General features: G+C 53.2%; 1 protein-coding gene across 4 annotated transcripts in view; it reads right to left on the bottom strand.

Annotated features, from left to right (window-relative positions):
* The window catches only part of NIBAN3 (niban apoptosis regulator 3), a 32,306-nt gene extending 14,188 nt beyond the window's left edge, over positions 1–18,118 (bottom strand). For 3 of the 4 annotated variants that reach the window (XM_055103779.2, XM_034945319.3, XM_055103780.2), the window contains exons 1-7: positions 12,299–18,118; positions 8,818–8,948; positions 7,315–7,440; positions 5,987–6,101; positions 2,146–2,313; positions 327–442; positions 140–244 (exon numbers count right to left, since the gene is read on the bottom strand). In XM_055103779.2, the coding sequence (XP_054959754.2) occupies positions 140–244; positions 327–442; positions 2,146–2,313; positions 5,987–6,101; positions 7,315–7,440; positions 8,818–8,948; positions 12,299–12,353 (816 nt within the window). In that variant the 5' untranslated portion in view covers positions 12,354–18,118. The remainder of the gene's footprint in view (positions 1–139; positions 245–326; positions 443–2,145; positions 2,314–5,986; positions 6,102–7,314; positions 7,441–8,817; positions 8,949–12,298) is intronic. The other variant, XM_055103781.2, reaches the window with a different exon arrangement.
* Positions 18,119–18,150: the final 32 nt, after the last annotated feature.

Genomic DNA, 18,150 nt, shown 5'->3' with positions numbered 1-18,150 from the left:
GTCGAGGGGGGACAAAGCCGAGACACGGGGCGGGGATGGGGGTCAGAGAGATCGGGAGAGGGTTTAGGCGACAGTCGTGGGAGGGGAACCCGAACGCCCGCATCCCGCCCCCTATCCCGGATCCGGACGCCGTGCATACCTCGGTCCAGGCCCAGGCGCGGGCGCGGCCTGCCCCCCGCAGGCCAGGAAGGGTCTGGGCTCGCAGCGCGGGAAGTTGCTCCCGCATCAGCACCGCGGTCAGCACCTGCAGGAGAGGGGGCCATGGGCGCCGCGGTCGGCCGGGAGGGGTCCTGGGGGTCCCGGGTGCGGCCTCGCGGGGCACTAACCTCGGCGTCTGAGCCTAGGGTCACGTCGTCGTCGCCAAAGTGGCCTTGGTGCTGCCGGTAGAGTCGGACGGCGTCCAGGAAGGCCCGGGCAGCAGGGGCCTGGCTTCGCTGCAGGACTGAGAGGGGCTGCTCCTCAGTGCCTGCTGGTAGCTCCCCTGCCTGGCTCCCGATGGCCCGGGGAGGAAGCCCTCCGCCTGGCCAGGTCCCCAACACCCAAGTCTCACCCATCTCTGGAACTTTGCATAGGCAATGCCCTCCACAGAGAACACAGTCCCCCAAGACCATCACGTTTATTCAACTTAGAAGGAACCCTCTACTGGCAGCCACAGCCCCGTGACCAGCAGTTCAGGCCATACATACTGCAGCCACTAGCTGTTCCTCTAGTTGCATCGTTTGTGCAGTCAACAACCTGCCCAACTGTGTGTGTCAGTCCTGCTGCTCCCCTACTTTTTTCTTTCTCTCTTTCCCTTCCTCCCTTTCTTCCTTCCTTTCCCTCCCTCCCTCTCTTTCTTTCTCTTTCTTTCTTTCTTGCTTTCTTTCTTCTTTCTTTCTCCTTTCTTTTCTTTTTCCTTCCTTTCTTTCTTTTTCCTTCTTTTCTTTCTTCTCTTCTCTTCTCTCCTCTTTTCTTTTCTTTTCTCTCTCTCTCTCAGGGGGTCTCTCTGTTGCTCAGGCTGAAGTGCGGTAGCATGATCATTGCTTACTGCAGCCTCCAAGTCCTGGGCTCAAGTGATCCTCCCACCTCAGCCTCCTGAGTAGCTGATACCACAAGCTAATGCCACCACGCCCAGCTAACTTTTGTATTTTTTGTAGAGATGGAGTTTTGCCATGTTGCCTAGGCTGGTCTTGAGCTCTTGGTGTCAAGTTGGGATTACAAGCGTGAGCCACTGTGCCTGACCTATTCCCCTTCTTCATCTGGCTGGCCCCTCATCTTTTTTTTTTTTTTTTTTAAGACAGAGTCTCGCTCTGTTGCCCAGGCTGGAGTGCAGTGGCACCATCTCGGCTTACTGCAAGCTCCACCTCCTGGGTTCATGCCATTCTCCTGTCTCAGCCTCCCGAGTAGCTGGGACTACAGGCGCCTGCCACCACGCCCGGCTAATTTTTTGTATTTTTAGTAGAGATGGGGTTTCACCGTGTTAGCCAGGATGGTCTCGATCTCCTGACCTCGTGATCCTCCCGCCTTGGCCTCCCAAAGTGCTGGGATTACAGGTGTGAGCCACCGCGCCCGGCGGCTAGTCCTTCATCTTTTACAGACCCCAGCTTCCCCTCATCTGGGAAGCCTGCTCTAACCCCCATCCCTCAGGCTGAGCTCCCATAGCACCCTGTGTGTCTCTGTTACAGCCCTAGTCACTCACAACTGCCTGGTGTCCCTTCTGGCTCCCCCAACAACCCATTTTCTTCGTGTGTGTGTGTGTGTGTGTGATGGAGTTTTGTTCTTGTTGCCCAGGCTGGAGTGCAGTGCCACGATCTTGGCTCACTGCAACCTCCACCTCCCGGGTTCAAGTGATTCTCCTGCCTCAGCCTCCTGAGTGGCTGGGATTACAGGTGCCTTCCACCATGCCCAGCTAATTTTTGTATTTTTAGTAGAGACAGGATTTCGCCATGTTGTCCAGGCTGGTCTCGAACTCCTGACATCAGGTGATCTGCCTGCCTCGGCCTCCCAAAATGCTAGAATTACAGGCATGAACCACCACACCTGGCCTAAAAACCCATTTTCTGGGTAAAGAAAGTGAGGCCTGGAGAGGTCCCGAGCCAAAAGAGGCTGAGCCGTCTGACCCCAGACCATTAGCCCCACAAATGTCTGACCCGTCCTGAGACCCACCTGTGCCCTGAAGCCGGATGCCACCCTGCAGGGCCAGCCTCCAGGCATGCTGTGCCTCCCTGGTGGCTGCAGAGAAGCAGAGGTGCCGGCGGAAGGGGTGCTGCAGGAACAGCGGGAAGCTCACAGGCACTTCCAAGAGGGAGTCAGGCTCTTCCTGAGTATGGTCTCCTGAAAACAAACAGGAGATCGCATCTTCTAGACGTTCATTCACTAGGAGAAAATACCCCTGAAATGCATACAGCAGTCCCTGGCATGGGCAGTTGCTCGATAAATATGAGTCATACCATGATACTTGCCACCATCCTTATTCCAACAGCACTGGGTGGGGCACAGTTTTGGGGGAGGCAGGATCACCTTCTTCCACTGCATGCCCAAGGCAGACATCACCAATCCATCCCAGAACTGTTTTCCAGCCTTAGCATCCTTAAGACAGTCCTCCTGGCAGCCACCACCAATCCATTCAAGCTGGGATGTTATCTGAGTCCGGCTTTATGTGGGGTTTTGGAGTCAGTCAGACCCGGGTTCCAACCTGACCAAACCACTTTCATTTTCTTTCTTTTTTTAACAAAAGGGACAGGGTCTCACTATGTTACCCAGACTGGTCTTGAACTCCTGAGCTCAAGCGATCTGCCTGCCTCAGCCTCCCAAAGTGCTAGGATTACAGGTGTGAGCCACTGTGCCCAGCCTGGCCAAGCTACTTTCTAGCTCTATGACTAGGGCACACAGCTCTATGATCTGTGATTTTCCTGCCCAAATGGGGTTAACAGTGATACTGATGACCTAGAATTATTGACAAGACAAAATAAGTGAATTCAGCTTTGGTTAATTTATTTGGGGGCCAGCCGCGGTGGCTCATGCCTGTAATCCCAGCACCTTTGGAGGCTGAAGTGGGAGGATCCCTTGGGCCCAGGAGTTCCAGACCAGCCTGCACAAGATATTTTTTATTAAAAACATAAGTATATGAAAATAAATATTTAGGGTATCCTGTCTCCAGTGTTTTGTTCCACTTTCCAGGATGATAAACACAGACTGTGATAAAACCCAACAATCCAGGCCAGGCGAGGTGGGTCATGCCTGTAATCCCAGCACTTTGGGAGCCTGAGGCAGGCGGATCACTTGAGGTCAGGAGTTCGAGACCAGCCTGGCCAACGTGGTGAAACCCCGTCTCTACTAAAACACAAAAATTAGCAGGGTGTGGTGGCAGGTGCCTATGGTCTCAGCTACTCAGGAGGTTGAGGCAGGAGGATCACTTGAGCCTGGGAGGCGGAGGTTGCAGTGAGCAGAGATCATGCCACTGCACTTGAGCCTGGGAGACAGAGCAAGAGCAAGACTCTGTCCAAAAAAAAAAAAAAGAAGAAGAAAAGAAAAGGAAATCAATAGTCCAGAAGGTGGAAGCTCCTGATCATCTCAGCCTTCCAGCCTCAGCCCCCAGAGACGATAATGACTGTTAATAGTTTAGGGGACATTTCTCCAGATTCTAAAATCTGCGTGAAACTGTGTGAGGTGCATATATGTGACAAGATGGGATTTTCTGCCTTGGAACTGGTCATTTTGCTCCTTGATACGTCTGGGACACTTTCAGTGGCTAAGTTTTGCTTTCTTTTATTTATTGTTTTTAAATTTTAATTTATTTTTATTTCAGAGATGGAGTCTTCCTCTGTTGCCCAGGCTGGAATACAGTGGTGTGATCATAGCTCACGGTGGCCTCAAACTCCTAGGCTCAAGTGATCCTCCCACTTTGGCCTCTCAAAGTGCTGAGACTGCAGGCGTGAGCCACCTGGCTTTTTTTTTTTTTTTTTTTTTTGACAGAGTCTTGCTCTGTCTCCCATGCTGGAGTAAAGTGGCGCTGTCTTGGCTCACTATAACCTCTGCCTCCCAGGTTCAAGCAATTCTCCTGCCTCGGTCTCCTGAGTAGCTGGGATTATAGGCGTGTGCCACCACGCTTGGCTAATTTTTGTATTTTTAGTAGAGGTGGGGTTTCGCCATGTTGGCCAGGCTGGGACCTCAGGTGATCTGCCCGCCTTGGCCTCCCAAAGTGCTGGGATTACAGGCATGAGCCACCGCACCCAGGTTTTTATTTGTTTATTTATTTTTTTAAATAGAGACAGGTCCTGGCTCTGTTGCCCAGGCTGCTGGAGTTCAATGGTGTGATCATAGTTCACAGCAGCCCCTAACTCCTGGGCTCAAGTGATCCTCCCGCCTCTGCCTTCTGAGTAGCTGGGACTACAGGCACGTGCCACCACACCTAGGTAATTTTATTTTTTAAAATGTTTGTGGAGATGGGGGTCTCACTATGTTACCCAGGCTGTTCTGGAACTCCTGGCCTCAGGGGATCCTCCTGTCTCTGCCTCCCAAGTACCTGGGACTACAGGCATATGCCACCACAGCCAGCTCACTGTTCATTACCAAGGGCCAGGCCATAATATATTTAATCAACCCTCAAGAGATGGGTATTTGGGCAGATTCTGATGTTTTGAGCAGCATCAACATCTCAGCAGACTACATCTTTGTGTCCTTTGACAGCAAGATAGCTTTTAGGTGAAGCAGAGGGTGCAATTCTAGCTCTGCCCTTGACTAACTGTGTGACAATCCTCAGCCTCAATGTCCTTATCTGTGAAATGGGGTAGTTAGTGATGGGCCTGCCTGCTGGGCAGACTTTATGAGATAGTGCAAGCCCAATGCTGAGTTATTTGCCAGGCACATGCCTGGAATTGGAATTGTTCCTTCTCTAATTTCTTTTCTTTTCTTTTTTTTTTTTTTGAGATGGAGTCTTGCTCTGTCACCCAGGCTGGAGTGCAGTGGCACGATCTCGGCTCACTGCAAGCTCTGCCTCCCGGGTTCACGCCATTCTCCTGCCTCAGCCTCCTGAGTAGTTGGGACTACAGGTGCCCGCCACCACAACTGGCTAACTTTTTGTATTTTTAGTAGAGATGGGGTTTCACCGTGTTAGCCAGGATGGTCTTGATCTCCTGACTTCATGATCTGCCCGCCTCAGCCTCCCAAAGTGCTGGGATTACAGGCGTGAGCCACCACGCCCGGCCTACCTTTTGTATTTTTAGTAGAGACAGGGTTTCACCATATTGGTCAGGCTGGCCTCATGAGGTCTCCTCCTGACCTCAGGTGATCCACCTGCCTTGGTCCCCCAAAGTGCTCGGATTACAGACGCATGTCATTACACCGGCTAATTTTTGTATTTTTAGTAGAGACGAGGTTTCACCATGTTGGCCAGGCTAGTCTCGAACTCCTGACCTCAAGTGATCCGCCCACCTCGGCCTCCCGAAGTGGTGGGATTATAGGCATGAGCCACCGTGCCCAGCCTATTGTTTTTAATTGTTTTTGTTGTTGTTTTGGGAGATGGGGTTTCAGTCTATTGCCCAGGCTGGAGTCCAGTGGGGCAATCTCGGCTCACTGCCACCACCTCCCAGGCTTAAGCGATCCTCCCGCCTCAGCCTCCCGAGTAGCTGGGACTACAGGCATGAGACAGTGCACCCATCCCAGATTTTACTGCTTTTATCCTTTGCTATTCTGATTCTGGTCCCATGACCTAACTCTCCCCCTCACCCTTGCAAGAGTGGGTGTTTGTTTGTTTGTTTGTTTTCCAGAGTAGGGATGCTCACCCGGAGCAACGCTGCCCCCGGGAGACACTTGGCAATGCTGGAGACATTGGTGGTTGTCGCACCCAGGGTGGGGGCTGCTGCAGGCAGGGAGTGGGTGGAAGCCGGGGATGCTGCTTACCGCCCTGCTGTACACGGGACGCCCCCACTGCAGAGAAGGATCTGGCCCCACATGTTAATGATGCTGGGGTGGAGAAACCTGTTCCTGGGAACCCCGGGACCCTTACCCAAGGATTTAGGGCAGAGAGCGTCCAAAAGGCGGAGATATTCTCGCTGGGAAGTCAGGAGCGTGTATCCTGTCAGGGCTGTTGAGCCAAGGCAGTGGCCCCCATTTTCATATTCCTACAAAAGGTACCCAGAGAACCAACCTGGGACAGGTCTGAACTGTGGCTTCTGTGTCCCAACTATACCATCAAGGGAAGATTTCAGATGAGCTGAAAAATCCTCTACCCCTCCCACCCCTCCCTCCCTCTCCTTTCCTCCATTCCTCCCTCTCTCTCTTTTTTTTTTTGTTTTTGAGACAGAGTCTCACTCTGTCACCCAGGCTGGAGTGCGATGGCGCGATCTCAGCTCACCGCAACCTCCACCTCCCAAGTTCAAGTGATTCTTCCACCTCAGCCTCCCGAGTAGCTGGGATTACAGGCACCCGCCACCACAGCAGGCTAATTTTTGTATTTTTAATTGAAACAGGGTTTCGCCATGTTGCCCAGGCTGGTCTTGAACTCCTGACCTCAGGTGATCCACTTGCCTTGGTCTCCCAAAGTGTTGGCATTACAGGCCTGAGCCACCGTGCCTGGCCCTAGGTTTTGTATTTTTAGTAGAGACGGAGTTTCACCATGTTGGCCAGGCTGTTCTTGAACTCCTGGGCTGAAGGGATCTATTTGCCTCAGCCTCCCAAAGGGCTGGGATTATAGGCGTGAGCTATGAGGCCCGGCTCTCCCTCCCTTTTTTTTTTCCTCCTCTCTCCCTCCATCCATCCTACCTCTGCCCCCATAACTTTCTCCCTTCCTCCCTCCTTCCCTTCCTTCCTCCTGTTCTTGCCCTCTCTCTCCCTCCTTCCCTTTCCCCTTTCCCTCCCTTCCTCCCTCAGTCCCTGAGCTCCCAGCACCCACTGGCTCCCCACGTGCCGGTCCGGTCCCAAGTGCTGTCTGAGGACCCTCTTGTTGAACCCTCAAAGCCCTACATGGTGTGAAACATCCCATTTCACAGAAGTGGAAACTGAGTTTCAGAAAGGTAGTGATCGCTCCAAGCTCCCCAGCCAGAAAGCAGAGCGGCCAGAAGTGTGACTTGCAAAGGCCCCAAGAGGTTGAAACCACAGCTCTGATACTGACCACGACCCTATCCCTGGCCTGGGCCTCAGTCTACCCACCCAGCACAGCAGGGGATGGGACGAGATGGTTGCCTACAACAGGCCAAACACATAGGGGTACAAGATTCATCCTGGGTGATTGATAGAGGTGGGGCTATGCTGAGATATGGATCCCACAAACCTTGAGGCTGGTGGGGGTGGGAAGGAGGGACCCAGAAGTAGAAAGGCCACGTGCCAATCACGCACCTCCTTGTGGCTGAACCACTCTAGGCGGCCATCCCCACGCAGAACACAGAAGATCGGCTGCCACCGGGGTGGGTGGCCCCGAAGCTGGGTCAGGGGTCCTCGGTGCTCACGGACTCGGGGCAGCTTCTGCAGGAAGAGGGAGCAGTGGGTGTCAGGGGGCTGTGGGCTGATGTCCCTGTGGCCCGACCACCCAGACACCCACTGTATCCTGGGGTGACGCTAAGGTCCCGTGATGCCCCAGGCTGGACAGGGAGAGTCCTAGGTGGGAAGGGGCTCTGTGTCCACAGCTCCTGGAGCCCCCCGCCCTGGGTGGGCACAGCTGGGAAGTGGGGTGTTCTGGAGAGGCAAAAAATCTCAGCCCCAACTGGAGCGTGGGACCAAGCATTAGTAATAAGCGTGGATCCCAGGTTCAAATCACACCTCTGCAGTGTGACCTCGGGAAGGCCATTTGGGCTCTCTGTGCCTCAGTTTCCTCATCGATCAAAAACCCATCTACCAAGGGGGTGAAGACTGAGTGAGTTGTGTGGGGCACACAACTTCATGGCTCCAGAGATGTCTGGAGGCCAGGCGCTCACGCTTGTAATCCCAGCACTTTGGGAGGCCAAGGTGGGGAGATCACTTGAGGTCAGGAGTTCGAGATCAGCCTGGCCAACATGGTGAAACCCCATCTCTACCAAAAATACAAAAATTACCCAGGCATGGTGGCGGGCGCCTGTGGTCCCAGCTACTCGGGAGGCTGAGGCACGAGAATCGCTTGAACCTGGGAGGCGGAGGTGGCAGTAAGCTAAGATTGCGCCACTGAACTACAGCCTGGACGAGAGAGCCAAACTCCATCTAAAAAAAATGTTACTCCATTCCACATCATGATATGCTAACTTGTTTGGAGTCTTCTACCTCCCATCAGATTGTGAACCCCAGAGGTTACCGCAGGATCTGTCCTTGTCACTGGACAAGGGCTGTGTGTCCTCATGCCCAGCCCATGATGTGGCATGAATTACATGCTCAGTGAATGGTTGTGTGTGTGTGTGTGTGTGTGTGTGTGTGTGTGTGTGTGTGTGTGTTTGACAGAGTCTAGCTCTGTTGCCTAGGCTGGAGTGCAGTCGCGCAATCTGGGCTCACTGCAACCTCCACCTCCCAGGTTCAAACGATTCTCCTGCCTCAGCCTCCCAAGTAGCTGGGACTACAGGTGCGCGCTACAGGGTCTGGCTAATTTTTTTTTTTGTATTTTTAGTAGAGATGGGGTTTCGGGGTTTCACCATGTTGGCGAGGCTGGTCTTGAACTCTTGACCTCTGGTGATCCGCCTGCCTTGGCCTCCCAAATTGCTGGGATTACAGACGGGAGCCACCTTGCTTGGCTGCTCAGTGAATGTTTATTTAAACAATGCGTATTTAAAGTCATCCTATGGCAATGGCAAAGGTCTGAGGTTGGAAGCATGGCCTAGGGAGGGCTCCTCCAGGACCCTCCCCCCACACTCAAACGTCCTCTGCCCCCACAACACCCACTTTGCTGCGTAGCAACTGGCTTCCGGCCGGCTCCTGAGGGCCCAGCTCTCGAGAGATCTGCCGCAGGACAGACGCTGCCAGCTGCCCACGGTAGCAGGGCAGGAAGTTCCTCAGCAGGGTGTCCACCTGACCTGCAGGGACAAGGGGACAGTGAACCCAGCAAATTGAATCTGCCCAGGAGACCTGCTTGGGGAGGGCAAAACAGACAGGGAAGCCACCTGGGGGCTCCTGTAGTCATCCTGAGCTTCCAGACAAGTTGTCACCAAATTCCATTCATCCTTCACCCTCCATGCCTGTTTCCATCCATGTGGCTGGGTGAGGGAGCTTCTTTTTTTTTTTTTTTTTTGAGATGGAGTCTTGCTCTGTTGCCAGGCTGAAGTGCAGTGGCACGATCTCGGCTCACTGCAACCTCTGCCTCCCGGGTTCAAGCAATTCTCCCGCCTCAGCCTCTCGAGTAGCTGGGACTACAGGCGCACGCCATCATGCTGGGCTAATTTTTGTATTTTTTAGTAGAGATGGGTTTTTTGTTTTGTTTTGTTTTGTTTTTTGTTTTTTGTTTTGATGGTCTCACTCTGTTGTCAGGCTGGAGTGCGGTGGCACGATCACAGCTCACTGCAACCTCTACTTCCTGGGCTCAGGTGATTCTCCCATCTCAGCCTCCCAAGTAGCTGGGACTACAGAGACTACAGGCTTCTGCCACCACGACTGACTAATTTTTCTATTTTTAGTAGAGACGAGGTTTCGCCATGTTGCTCAGGCTGGTCTTGAACTCCTGAGCTCCAGTGATCCACTTGTCTTGTACTTTTTTTTTTTTTTTTTTTTGAGACAGGGTCTCTGTCCCCCAGGCTGGAGTGCAGTGGTGCAATCTCAGCTCACTGCAGCCTTGACCTCCTGGGCTCAAGTGATCCTCCCACCTCAGCCCCACTCCAGTAGCTGGGATCATGTGCATGCGCCAGCATGCCCAGCTAATTTTTTTATTTTTGTAGAGACAAGGTCTTGCTATGTTATCCAGGCTGGTCTCAAACTCCTGGCCTCAAGCGATCCTCCCACCTTGGTTTCTCAAAGCGCTGGGAATACAGGTTGAGCCACACCTTCACTTATATCTCACATATCATGTAAGCATATGGTTTGCTGAGCTTTGACACAATCACACATCCGTGAAACCCTCACCACAATCAAGATGAGCGGATCCATCACATCCAAAAGTGTCCCCATATGCTTTACCTGGGGAGCTTTTCAAAAGCTTTTAAAGCTCCAAAGCACACAAGTGAACTTTCTGTGAGTGATGGAGGTGTCCTGTATCCTGATCTATCTGGGAAGTAGTCATATGGGTGATGGGTGACTAGCTCTTTGAGCTGTTGCCCTAAGGCATGTACCCTTGACTGTAAATAAAACAGTTCCATTCTGCTGCCCGGAATGTGGACCCAATGGCTGGAGCTCCAGCAGCCATTCTGTGCCATGAGGCTACCTTGGGCACAGGAATCCACACATGGCAGAGCCATGAGATGAAAGGACTTTAGGTGTCTAACTTTTACTAGCCTGCCTGCTTCCACACCTCTCAGTTTGAGGAGAAAAAAAAAAATCCTTATCTTGTTTAAGCCACTATCGGGGGGAAAAAAATTCCCAGTACTACGTAGAGTAACTCTTTGAATCCTTACAATGCCCCCCCAACCCCATGAGCTAGGCGTTGTTGCTATCCCCATTTTACATATAAGAGAATGAAGCCCAGGGAGGTGAAGTCACTCACCAAAGGGCACACAGCAAATGAGGGAATGACCAGGGTGTGAACGTGAATTGTTTGTTTGCAAGATACATCACTGGCCTTAGCACATGCTGTTTCTCCTGTCCAAAATGCTCTTCTGGTATCTCCTTCCTTCCAACGCCATCACATCCCTCCAGCCCTGGCTTGATCATTGTCTCCTCAGTGGGCAGTCATCCACCTCTGCTCTTCCCCACCCTCAAGGAACATATGAGCTCTCTCCCATCATTCTCACCATGCAATTTTGGGTCATGACTTGACCCAAAAACCAAAAACCACTCTTCCATGCTGCTGCATGGAATGTAGACCCAATGGCTGGAGCTCCAGCAGCCGTTCTGTGCCATGAGGTCACCTTGGGCACAGAAGCCCCACATAGCAGAGCCATGAGAGGGAAGGTGTTTAGACCATGAACCTATGAGGGTAAGGCCAATACCAACCCCACAATGTCCCCAGCACCCAGCACAGTTGCCCACCCCACATATGAGGACAGAGGGACCCGAATGGCACTGAATTCTGGCACTGGCCCCACTTAGTCTCAAATTGGGAACTGAGCCTCCATCCCCAGGGTCCTACCGAGGGGCCTGCTGGTCCCTGCCCGCTCAGGAAGACATCCCTCAGGGCCTGGCTGGGTCTGGGACACCCTCCACTTGGCCCTATGCCTCCCACCTGAACCCCTGCCCTAAATCAGGTCACTAGATTTACCAAATAAAAATAGAAGACACAGTCTTCTGGGCACAGTGGCTCACACCTGTAATCCCAGCACTTTGGGAGGCTGAGGCGAGCAGATCACCTGAGGTCAGGAGTTTGAGACCAACCTGGCCAAAATGGTGAAACCCCATCTCTACTAAAAATACAAAAATTAGTCAGGCATGGTGGCACATGCTTGTAATCCCAGCTACTCAGGAGGCTGAAGCAGGAGAATAGCTTGAATCCTGGAGGCGGAGGTTGCAGTGAGCCAAGATTGCGCCACTGCACTCTAGCCTGGGCAACAGAGGGAGACTCCATCTCAAAAAACAAAACAAAACAAAACAAAACAAAAAACCATAAAGGGGTAATCGGTTTTCAGCATAAGTGTGCACTATGCAAAATTTGGGATATACTTATACTAAAAATAAGATGCAGGCTGGACACAGTGGCTCCCGCCTGTAATCCCAGCACTTTGGGAGGTTGATGTGGGAGGATCGCTTGAGCTCAGGAGTTCAAGACCAGCCTGGGCAACATAGTGAGACCCTGTCGCTACAAAAACAAATAAAAAATTAGCCAGGTGTGGTGGTGCACGCCTGTGGTCCCAGCTATTCGGGCTGAGGCGGGAGGATCGCTTGAGCCCACAAGTTCAAAAGCAAACTGGCCAACATAGGGACACCCTGTCTCTATTAAAAAAAAAAAAAAAAACCAATGAAATAATTAGTTGGGCATGGTGGTACATGCATGTGGTCCCAGCTACTTGGGAGGTTAAGGCGGGAGAATTGCTTGAGCCCAGGAGGCCAAGGTTGTAGTGAGCCACAATCATACCACGGCACTCCAGCTTGGGCAACAGACAAGATCCTGTCTCAACAATAAAAAAAGATTCACTGCGTGAAATTTACATTAAGAAGGCATCCTGTGTATTTTGACAGCCCTAGGTCTGAACCGAACCCCATCTGCTGCATGGAGCATGTGGACCCAATGGCTGGAGCCCCCACCCAGCTGGACTCCCACCCTGTCCCCTCCCCGGCTGCTCACCCTTTAGGTGCTGCCGCTGCTGCTTGTCCAGAGGGCTCGAGGGCCGCCCGCCCATGCTGCTGCCGTCTCCGGGGGCTCCTCTTCCCTTCCCCACGACCACCGCCTGCGTTCCTTGGCTCAGGGGCACCTGGATGGCGGGTAAGAGGCTTGGTCACAGTGGGTTCAGAGGCCCCGCCCCTGCCCCACCCCACGCTGCACCTGCGTCCTCCCCACTCCCCTGGGGCCCGTGTTGCCCAGAGCCAATGGTTTCTGTAGAGGCTGCGGGGACAGCCCCGGGGGTAGGTTGTGGGGTGTGGGAGAAAGAAAATCATAGCTCGTCTTGGAGGAGGGCAGCAGGGCAGACATCTGGCAGGACGGGCCAGCAGTCATTGTGTATGGGGGCTGGAACAGGGGGATGGGCAGGGATGCGGCATCTAGTTCCTGGTGCCACACCCCCCCACCACCACTGTGCCTACCCTGTGCCCGGTGAGGCTGGACCCCAGAGAGGATACAGCCCTGGCCCAGCTCCTAGGAGTCCCCAGGCTGGGGAGACAGAGCTGGACAGGCACTCCCAGACTGTCCCTGGGGTCAGTGCTGGGGCAGGGGGGCAGATGCCAAGGTCTTAGAGGATGGGTGGCCTGGCAGGGGTGAGCAGAGACTTGGGGGCACTGAAGCTTCATCCTTGATTCCTTCCTCAGGCTTCCAACACTGTCCCTCCCACCAGTCCATCACCTGGACTCCATTTCTTTTTCCTTTTTTTTTTTTTTTTTTTAGAGACAGGGTCTTGCTCTGTTGCTCAGGCTGGAGTGCAGTGGCACGATCATGGCTCACTGCAGCCTGGAACTCCTGTGCTCAAGCGACCGTCTTGCTTCAGCCTCCAGAGTAGCTGGGCCCACAGGCACACGCCACCACCATGCCTGGCTAATTTTTGTATTTTTTGTAGACACGGGGGGGGTCTTCCTATGTTGCCCAGGCTGGTCTCAAACCTCTGGACTCAAGTGATCCACCCACCTCGGCCTCCCAAAATGTTAGGATTACAGGCATGAGCCACCACACCTGGCATATTTCACGTTTTAACTGTCTCTTAAAGGTGTCCTTTTTTTTTCTTTGAGACGGAGTCTCGCACTGTCGCCCAGACTGGAGTGCAATGGCACTATCTTGGCTCACTGCAACCTCCACCTCCCGAGTTCAAGTGATTCTCCTGCCTCAGCCTCCAGAGTAGCTGGGATTACAGGTGCCCGCCACCACACCTGGCTAATTTTTTGTATTTTCAGTAGAGACGGGGTTTCATTATGTTGGCCAGGCTGGTCTCAAACTCCTGTCCTCGTGATCCACCCTCCTTGACCTCCTAAAGTGTTCTTTTTTTTTTTTAGACGGTGTCTCACTCTGTTGCCCAGGCTGGAGTGCAGTGGCATGATCTTGGCTCACTGCCACCTTCGCCTCCTGGGTTCAAGCGATTTCTGGCTAATTTTGTTTTGTTTTGTTTAGTAGAGATGGGGTTTCCCCATGTGGGCCAGGCTGGTCTCAAACTCCTGACCTCAGGTGATCCTCTCGCCTCAGCCTCCCAAAGTGCTGGGATTACAGGTGTGAGCCACGTCACCCAGCGAAGGTGTCCCTTTTCTTGGGCCCAAACCTCATCTCTAGCACCCCAAAACCCTCCGTGCCGACCTCCCGAAGCTCTCCCACTGCCCTCTGGGAAAGCACCACTGAGGGCCCAGCCTCATCGCTCCAAGAGCCCTCTGGCTCCACTCAGCCCCCTGCAGCTCCCGAAGCCCCCATGTCCCTCTGACCCCCACGGTCTTGTCCAGTGCCTAGAGAACTCTTGCTCCCACCTCCTGCACGTGGTCGCCCAAGCTTCACCCCTCAGGTGAAAAGACCAGATACCAGCCCCTTGGAGAGCCGTCCCTGTGCCCCTGGACTGGTTGGGCGCGACCTTTATGTCCCAGCATTTGACCTGGTTTGGTTAGTTGGGCGTCTCCACCCCTTCACCTGTTTTGTGCCTGGCACAGAGCAGCCCTCGATGTTTGCTGAATGAATGCATGAATAAACGTGTGCATGAATGAATGAATGAATGAATGAAGGGAGGGAGGGAGGGAGGGCATGCAGTCTACACTCCAAGCGGAAATGTGATCAAATGGAGCCATCACAGGTTTTCTGATGAGGGGAATGTCAAGCACTGAGCTTTGGATCCAGCATTGGCTGGGGAGTGGGGTGGGTCCCTGAAGACCTCTCAAGGACACTGAACACTTCCCAGCAGTCAGGGGCTCCAGGCTGGAGGAAGGAAAGTCCAGAGTGTGGCCCCTCAGATGGCAAGATCCCCAGGGAGCCCCTGAGGCATGCGGGCAGGTCATCAATGAATAGAGAACACGTGTCCCTCAATGTCCATTGCTCCTATTGGCCTCAGTAGTAGAATCCCTGATCATAACGGAGCCCATGGCTGTCCAATGGAGACTCATCTTCCAGACTTCCTTGCTGCTATGTGGGGCTGTGCAACCCAGGCTGGCCATAAAGGAGTGAGCAGAAGTGTCTTCGGTGAATCCTGGGAAGCTTCTTCATGCTAGAGCTGGAACGTGGACACAATGGCTGGAGCACAAGCAGCCACCTTGGGCCATGAGGCAGAATCCAGCTGATGACAGGGCAAAGCAATGATGGAGAAGGAGCTGGGGTTCCTGAAGAATGTGTGACATTGCTCTACCAGCCCTGAATGGTGTCTCTCCAGAGAAAGAGCTAAACTTCCGTTTTGCTTAAGCCTCTAGTAATATCTGAATGTAATCTTCACTAACAGCCCAGGATTCATTTCTTCTTTTAAAAAAATTTATGTTTTTTCAGCCGGCTGTTGTGGCTCAAGCCTGTAATCCCAGCACTTTGGGAGGCCGAGGCAGGCGGGTCACCTGAGGTCAGGAGTTCGAGACCAGCCTGGCCAACATGGTGAAACCCTGTCTCTACTAAAAATACAAAAAATAGCCGGGCGTTGTGGTGGGCGCCTGTAATCCTAGCTACTCAGGAGGCTGAGTCAGGAGAATCACTTGAACCCAGGAGGTGGAGGTTGCAGTGAGCTGAAATCGGACCACTGCACTCCAGCCTGAGCAACAGGGCGAGACTCTGTCTCAAAAAAAAGAAAAAAGAAAACCATCAGATGATGAGACGGGCAAGGAAGAAAAATGCAGCAGGAGGGGATAGAGGATGGGCATGGAGGTGTCACGGAGATGAAAGGAAGCGAGGAGTTGGGCGCAGTGGTTCATGCCTGTAATCCCAGCACTTTGGGAGGTTGAGGCAAGTGGATCACTTGAGGTCAGGAGTTCGAGACCAGCCTGGCCAGCGTGGTGAAACTCAATGTTTCTACTAAAAATACCAAAATTAGCTGGGAGTGGTGGTGGGTGCCTGTAGAACCAACTACTTGGGAGGCTGAGGCAGGAGAATTGTGTGAACCCGTGAGGTAGAGGTTGCAGTGAGCTGAGATCACACCACTGCACTCCAGCCTGGACAACAGAGCAAGACCGTGTCCCCCCAAAAAAGAAAGCGAGGGCCCAAGCCATGCAAAAAGCTGCAGGAATGGAGATACCGGGCAGCGGGCTCAGCACAGGCAAAGGCCCTGGGGTGGGAATGTGCTCAGCGGGCTCCAGGAACAGCAGGAAGTGGGTGCGCTGCAGGGAGACTGAGTGAGGGGCTGATGTTGCTGGGGAGAGGGAGAGGTGAAAGGGGCCACGTGGAGCCTTGTGGGAAGGGTGAATTTCACTCCGAAGGCAAAAGGAGCAGGAAGAGTTGTCACTCTCGCAAAGAGTAGGAGATGGTGACAGCCCCAGGCACAACCATCCATGTGGGGTCCCTGTGCTGGCAGCTCAATTTCCCTTCACTTCTCAGCCCCGTGCCCACCGCTCTGGGGGCCACGGCCTCCTGCCCTCAACCAGGCCCACAGCTGAGCTTCCACTCAGCTCTCTTTGCTGTTTACCAACCTCCTTCCGGTCAGGCCCCATCCCACTTCCTCACTCTCACATCTGAGTGGCCCGCCGGGACAAGACGTTGAAGGAAACTTCACTTTCTGTGGTTTCGGCTCCACTCTCACCCTGCACAGCCGCCTCTGCGCAGGTTTCAATTCCCACCTCCTGCTCAGCCGGGTGCCTCCTCTGGATCCCCCCACAGAAGCTTGCACGTGGCTGGGCAGCCCCCATGCACCCACCAGCCTCCCACACTGTCGTCCCTGGGGCCCAGAGAAAGCTGAAGGGTGGGCCATGAGCAGGTGCATTCTGGGAAAATGTGCAGGAGCCCAGCACATGGAGACTAGACTCTCTGGTGCTTTCAAGGCTCTGAGCAGGTTTGCAGCGTGGCTGAATGCAGTGCTTCGCCCTGTCAGTGCAGCTGGAGCTCAGCAGAGGGTTGACTTATGTCCCCCAAAGGACATGTCTACGTCCTGACCCAGGAAACTCAGCATGTGACCTTATTCGGAATACTTATTCCAAATAAGCATTTATTTGGAACTTATTTGGAATACTCATTTGGTATCTTGAGATGAAACCATCCTGGGTGCAAGGCGATCCTAAATCCAATGACAGGTGTCCTTATAAGAAAAGAATGCTGGGCACAGTGGCTCGTGCCTGTAATCCCAACACTTTGGGAGGCTGAGGCTGGAGGATCGCTTGATCTCAGGGGTTGGAGACCAACCTGGGCAACATACCAAGACCCCGTCTCCGCAAAAAATTTGTACAAGTAGCCAGGCGTGGTGGTGCATATCTGTAGCACCAGCTACTTGGGAGGCTGAGGTGAGAGGATTGCTTTAGCCCAGGAGATGGAGGCTGCAGTGAGCTGTGATTGCACCACTGCACTCCAATCTGGGTGACAAGAGCGAGACCCTGTATCAAAAAAATAAATAGGAGGAGAGAACACAGAAGAGAAAGAAGTCCAAGTGAAGACAAGGAGAGACTGCAGTGATACGGCCACAAGCTAAGGAATGCCAAGGACAGGAGAGGCCTGGGATGGGTTCTGCCTCAGAGCCTCCAGAGGGAACCAGCCCTGCTGCCACCTTGATCTTGGACTTCTGATCTCTATAGCTAAGACAGAATACATTTGTTTTTTTGTTTTGTTTTGTTTCATTTTAAGACGGAGTTTCGCTCTTGTTGCCCAGGCTGGAGTGCAATGGCGCAGTCTTGGCTCATTGCAACCTCCGCCTCCTGGGTTCAAGCAATTCTCCTGCCTCAGCCTCCCAAGTAGCTGGGATTATAGGCGCATGCCACCACACCCAGCTAATTTTTGTATTTTCAGTAGAGATAGGGTTTTGCCATATTGATCAGGCTGGTTTCAAACTCCTGACCTCGGGTGATCTGCCCACCTCAGCCTCCCAAAGTGCTGAGATTACAAGCGTAAGCCACCGTGCCCAGCTTTTTTTTTTCTTGAGACCGAGTCTCGCTCTGTCACACAGGGTGGAGTGCAGTGGCGCGATCTCAACTCACTGCAAGCTCCGCCTCCCTGGTTCAAGCGATTGTTGTGCCTCAGCCTCCCAAGTAGCTGGGATTACAGGTGCACACCACTACGCCCGGCTAATTTTTGTATTTTTTTTTTTTCGAGATGGAGTCTCGCTCTGTCTCCCAGGCTAGAGTGCAGTGGTGCAATCTCAGCTCACTGCAAGCTTTGCCTCCTGGGTTTTACGCCATTCTCCTGCCTCAGTCTCCCAAGTAGCTGGGACTACAGGCGTGCACCACCTACGCCCAGCTAATTTTTTTTTGTATTTTTAGTAGAGACGGGGTTTCACTGTGTTAGCCAGGATGGTCTCGAACTCCCGACCTCGTGATCCACCAGCCTTGGCCTCCCGAAGTGCTGGGATGACAGGTGTGAGCCACTGTGCCCAGCTTGTTGTCTTAGGAAATTCATCCATGGTGGCT

The sequence above is a fragment of the Pan paniscus genome, chromosome 20 (assembly GCF_029289425.2).
Source record: "Pan paniscus chromosome 20, NHGRI_mPanPan1-v2.0_pri, whole genome shotgun sequence".
Lineage (NCBI taxonomy): Eukaryota > Metazoa > Chordata > Mammalia > Primates > Hominidae > Pan > Pan paniscus.
Note: the sequence above shows the minus strand (reverse complement) of the source record. Positions and strands in the feature narration are given on the sequence as shown.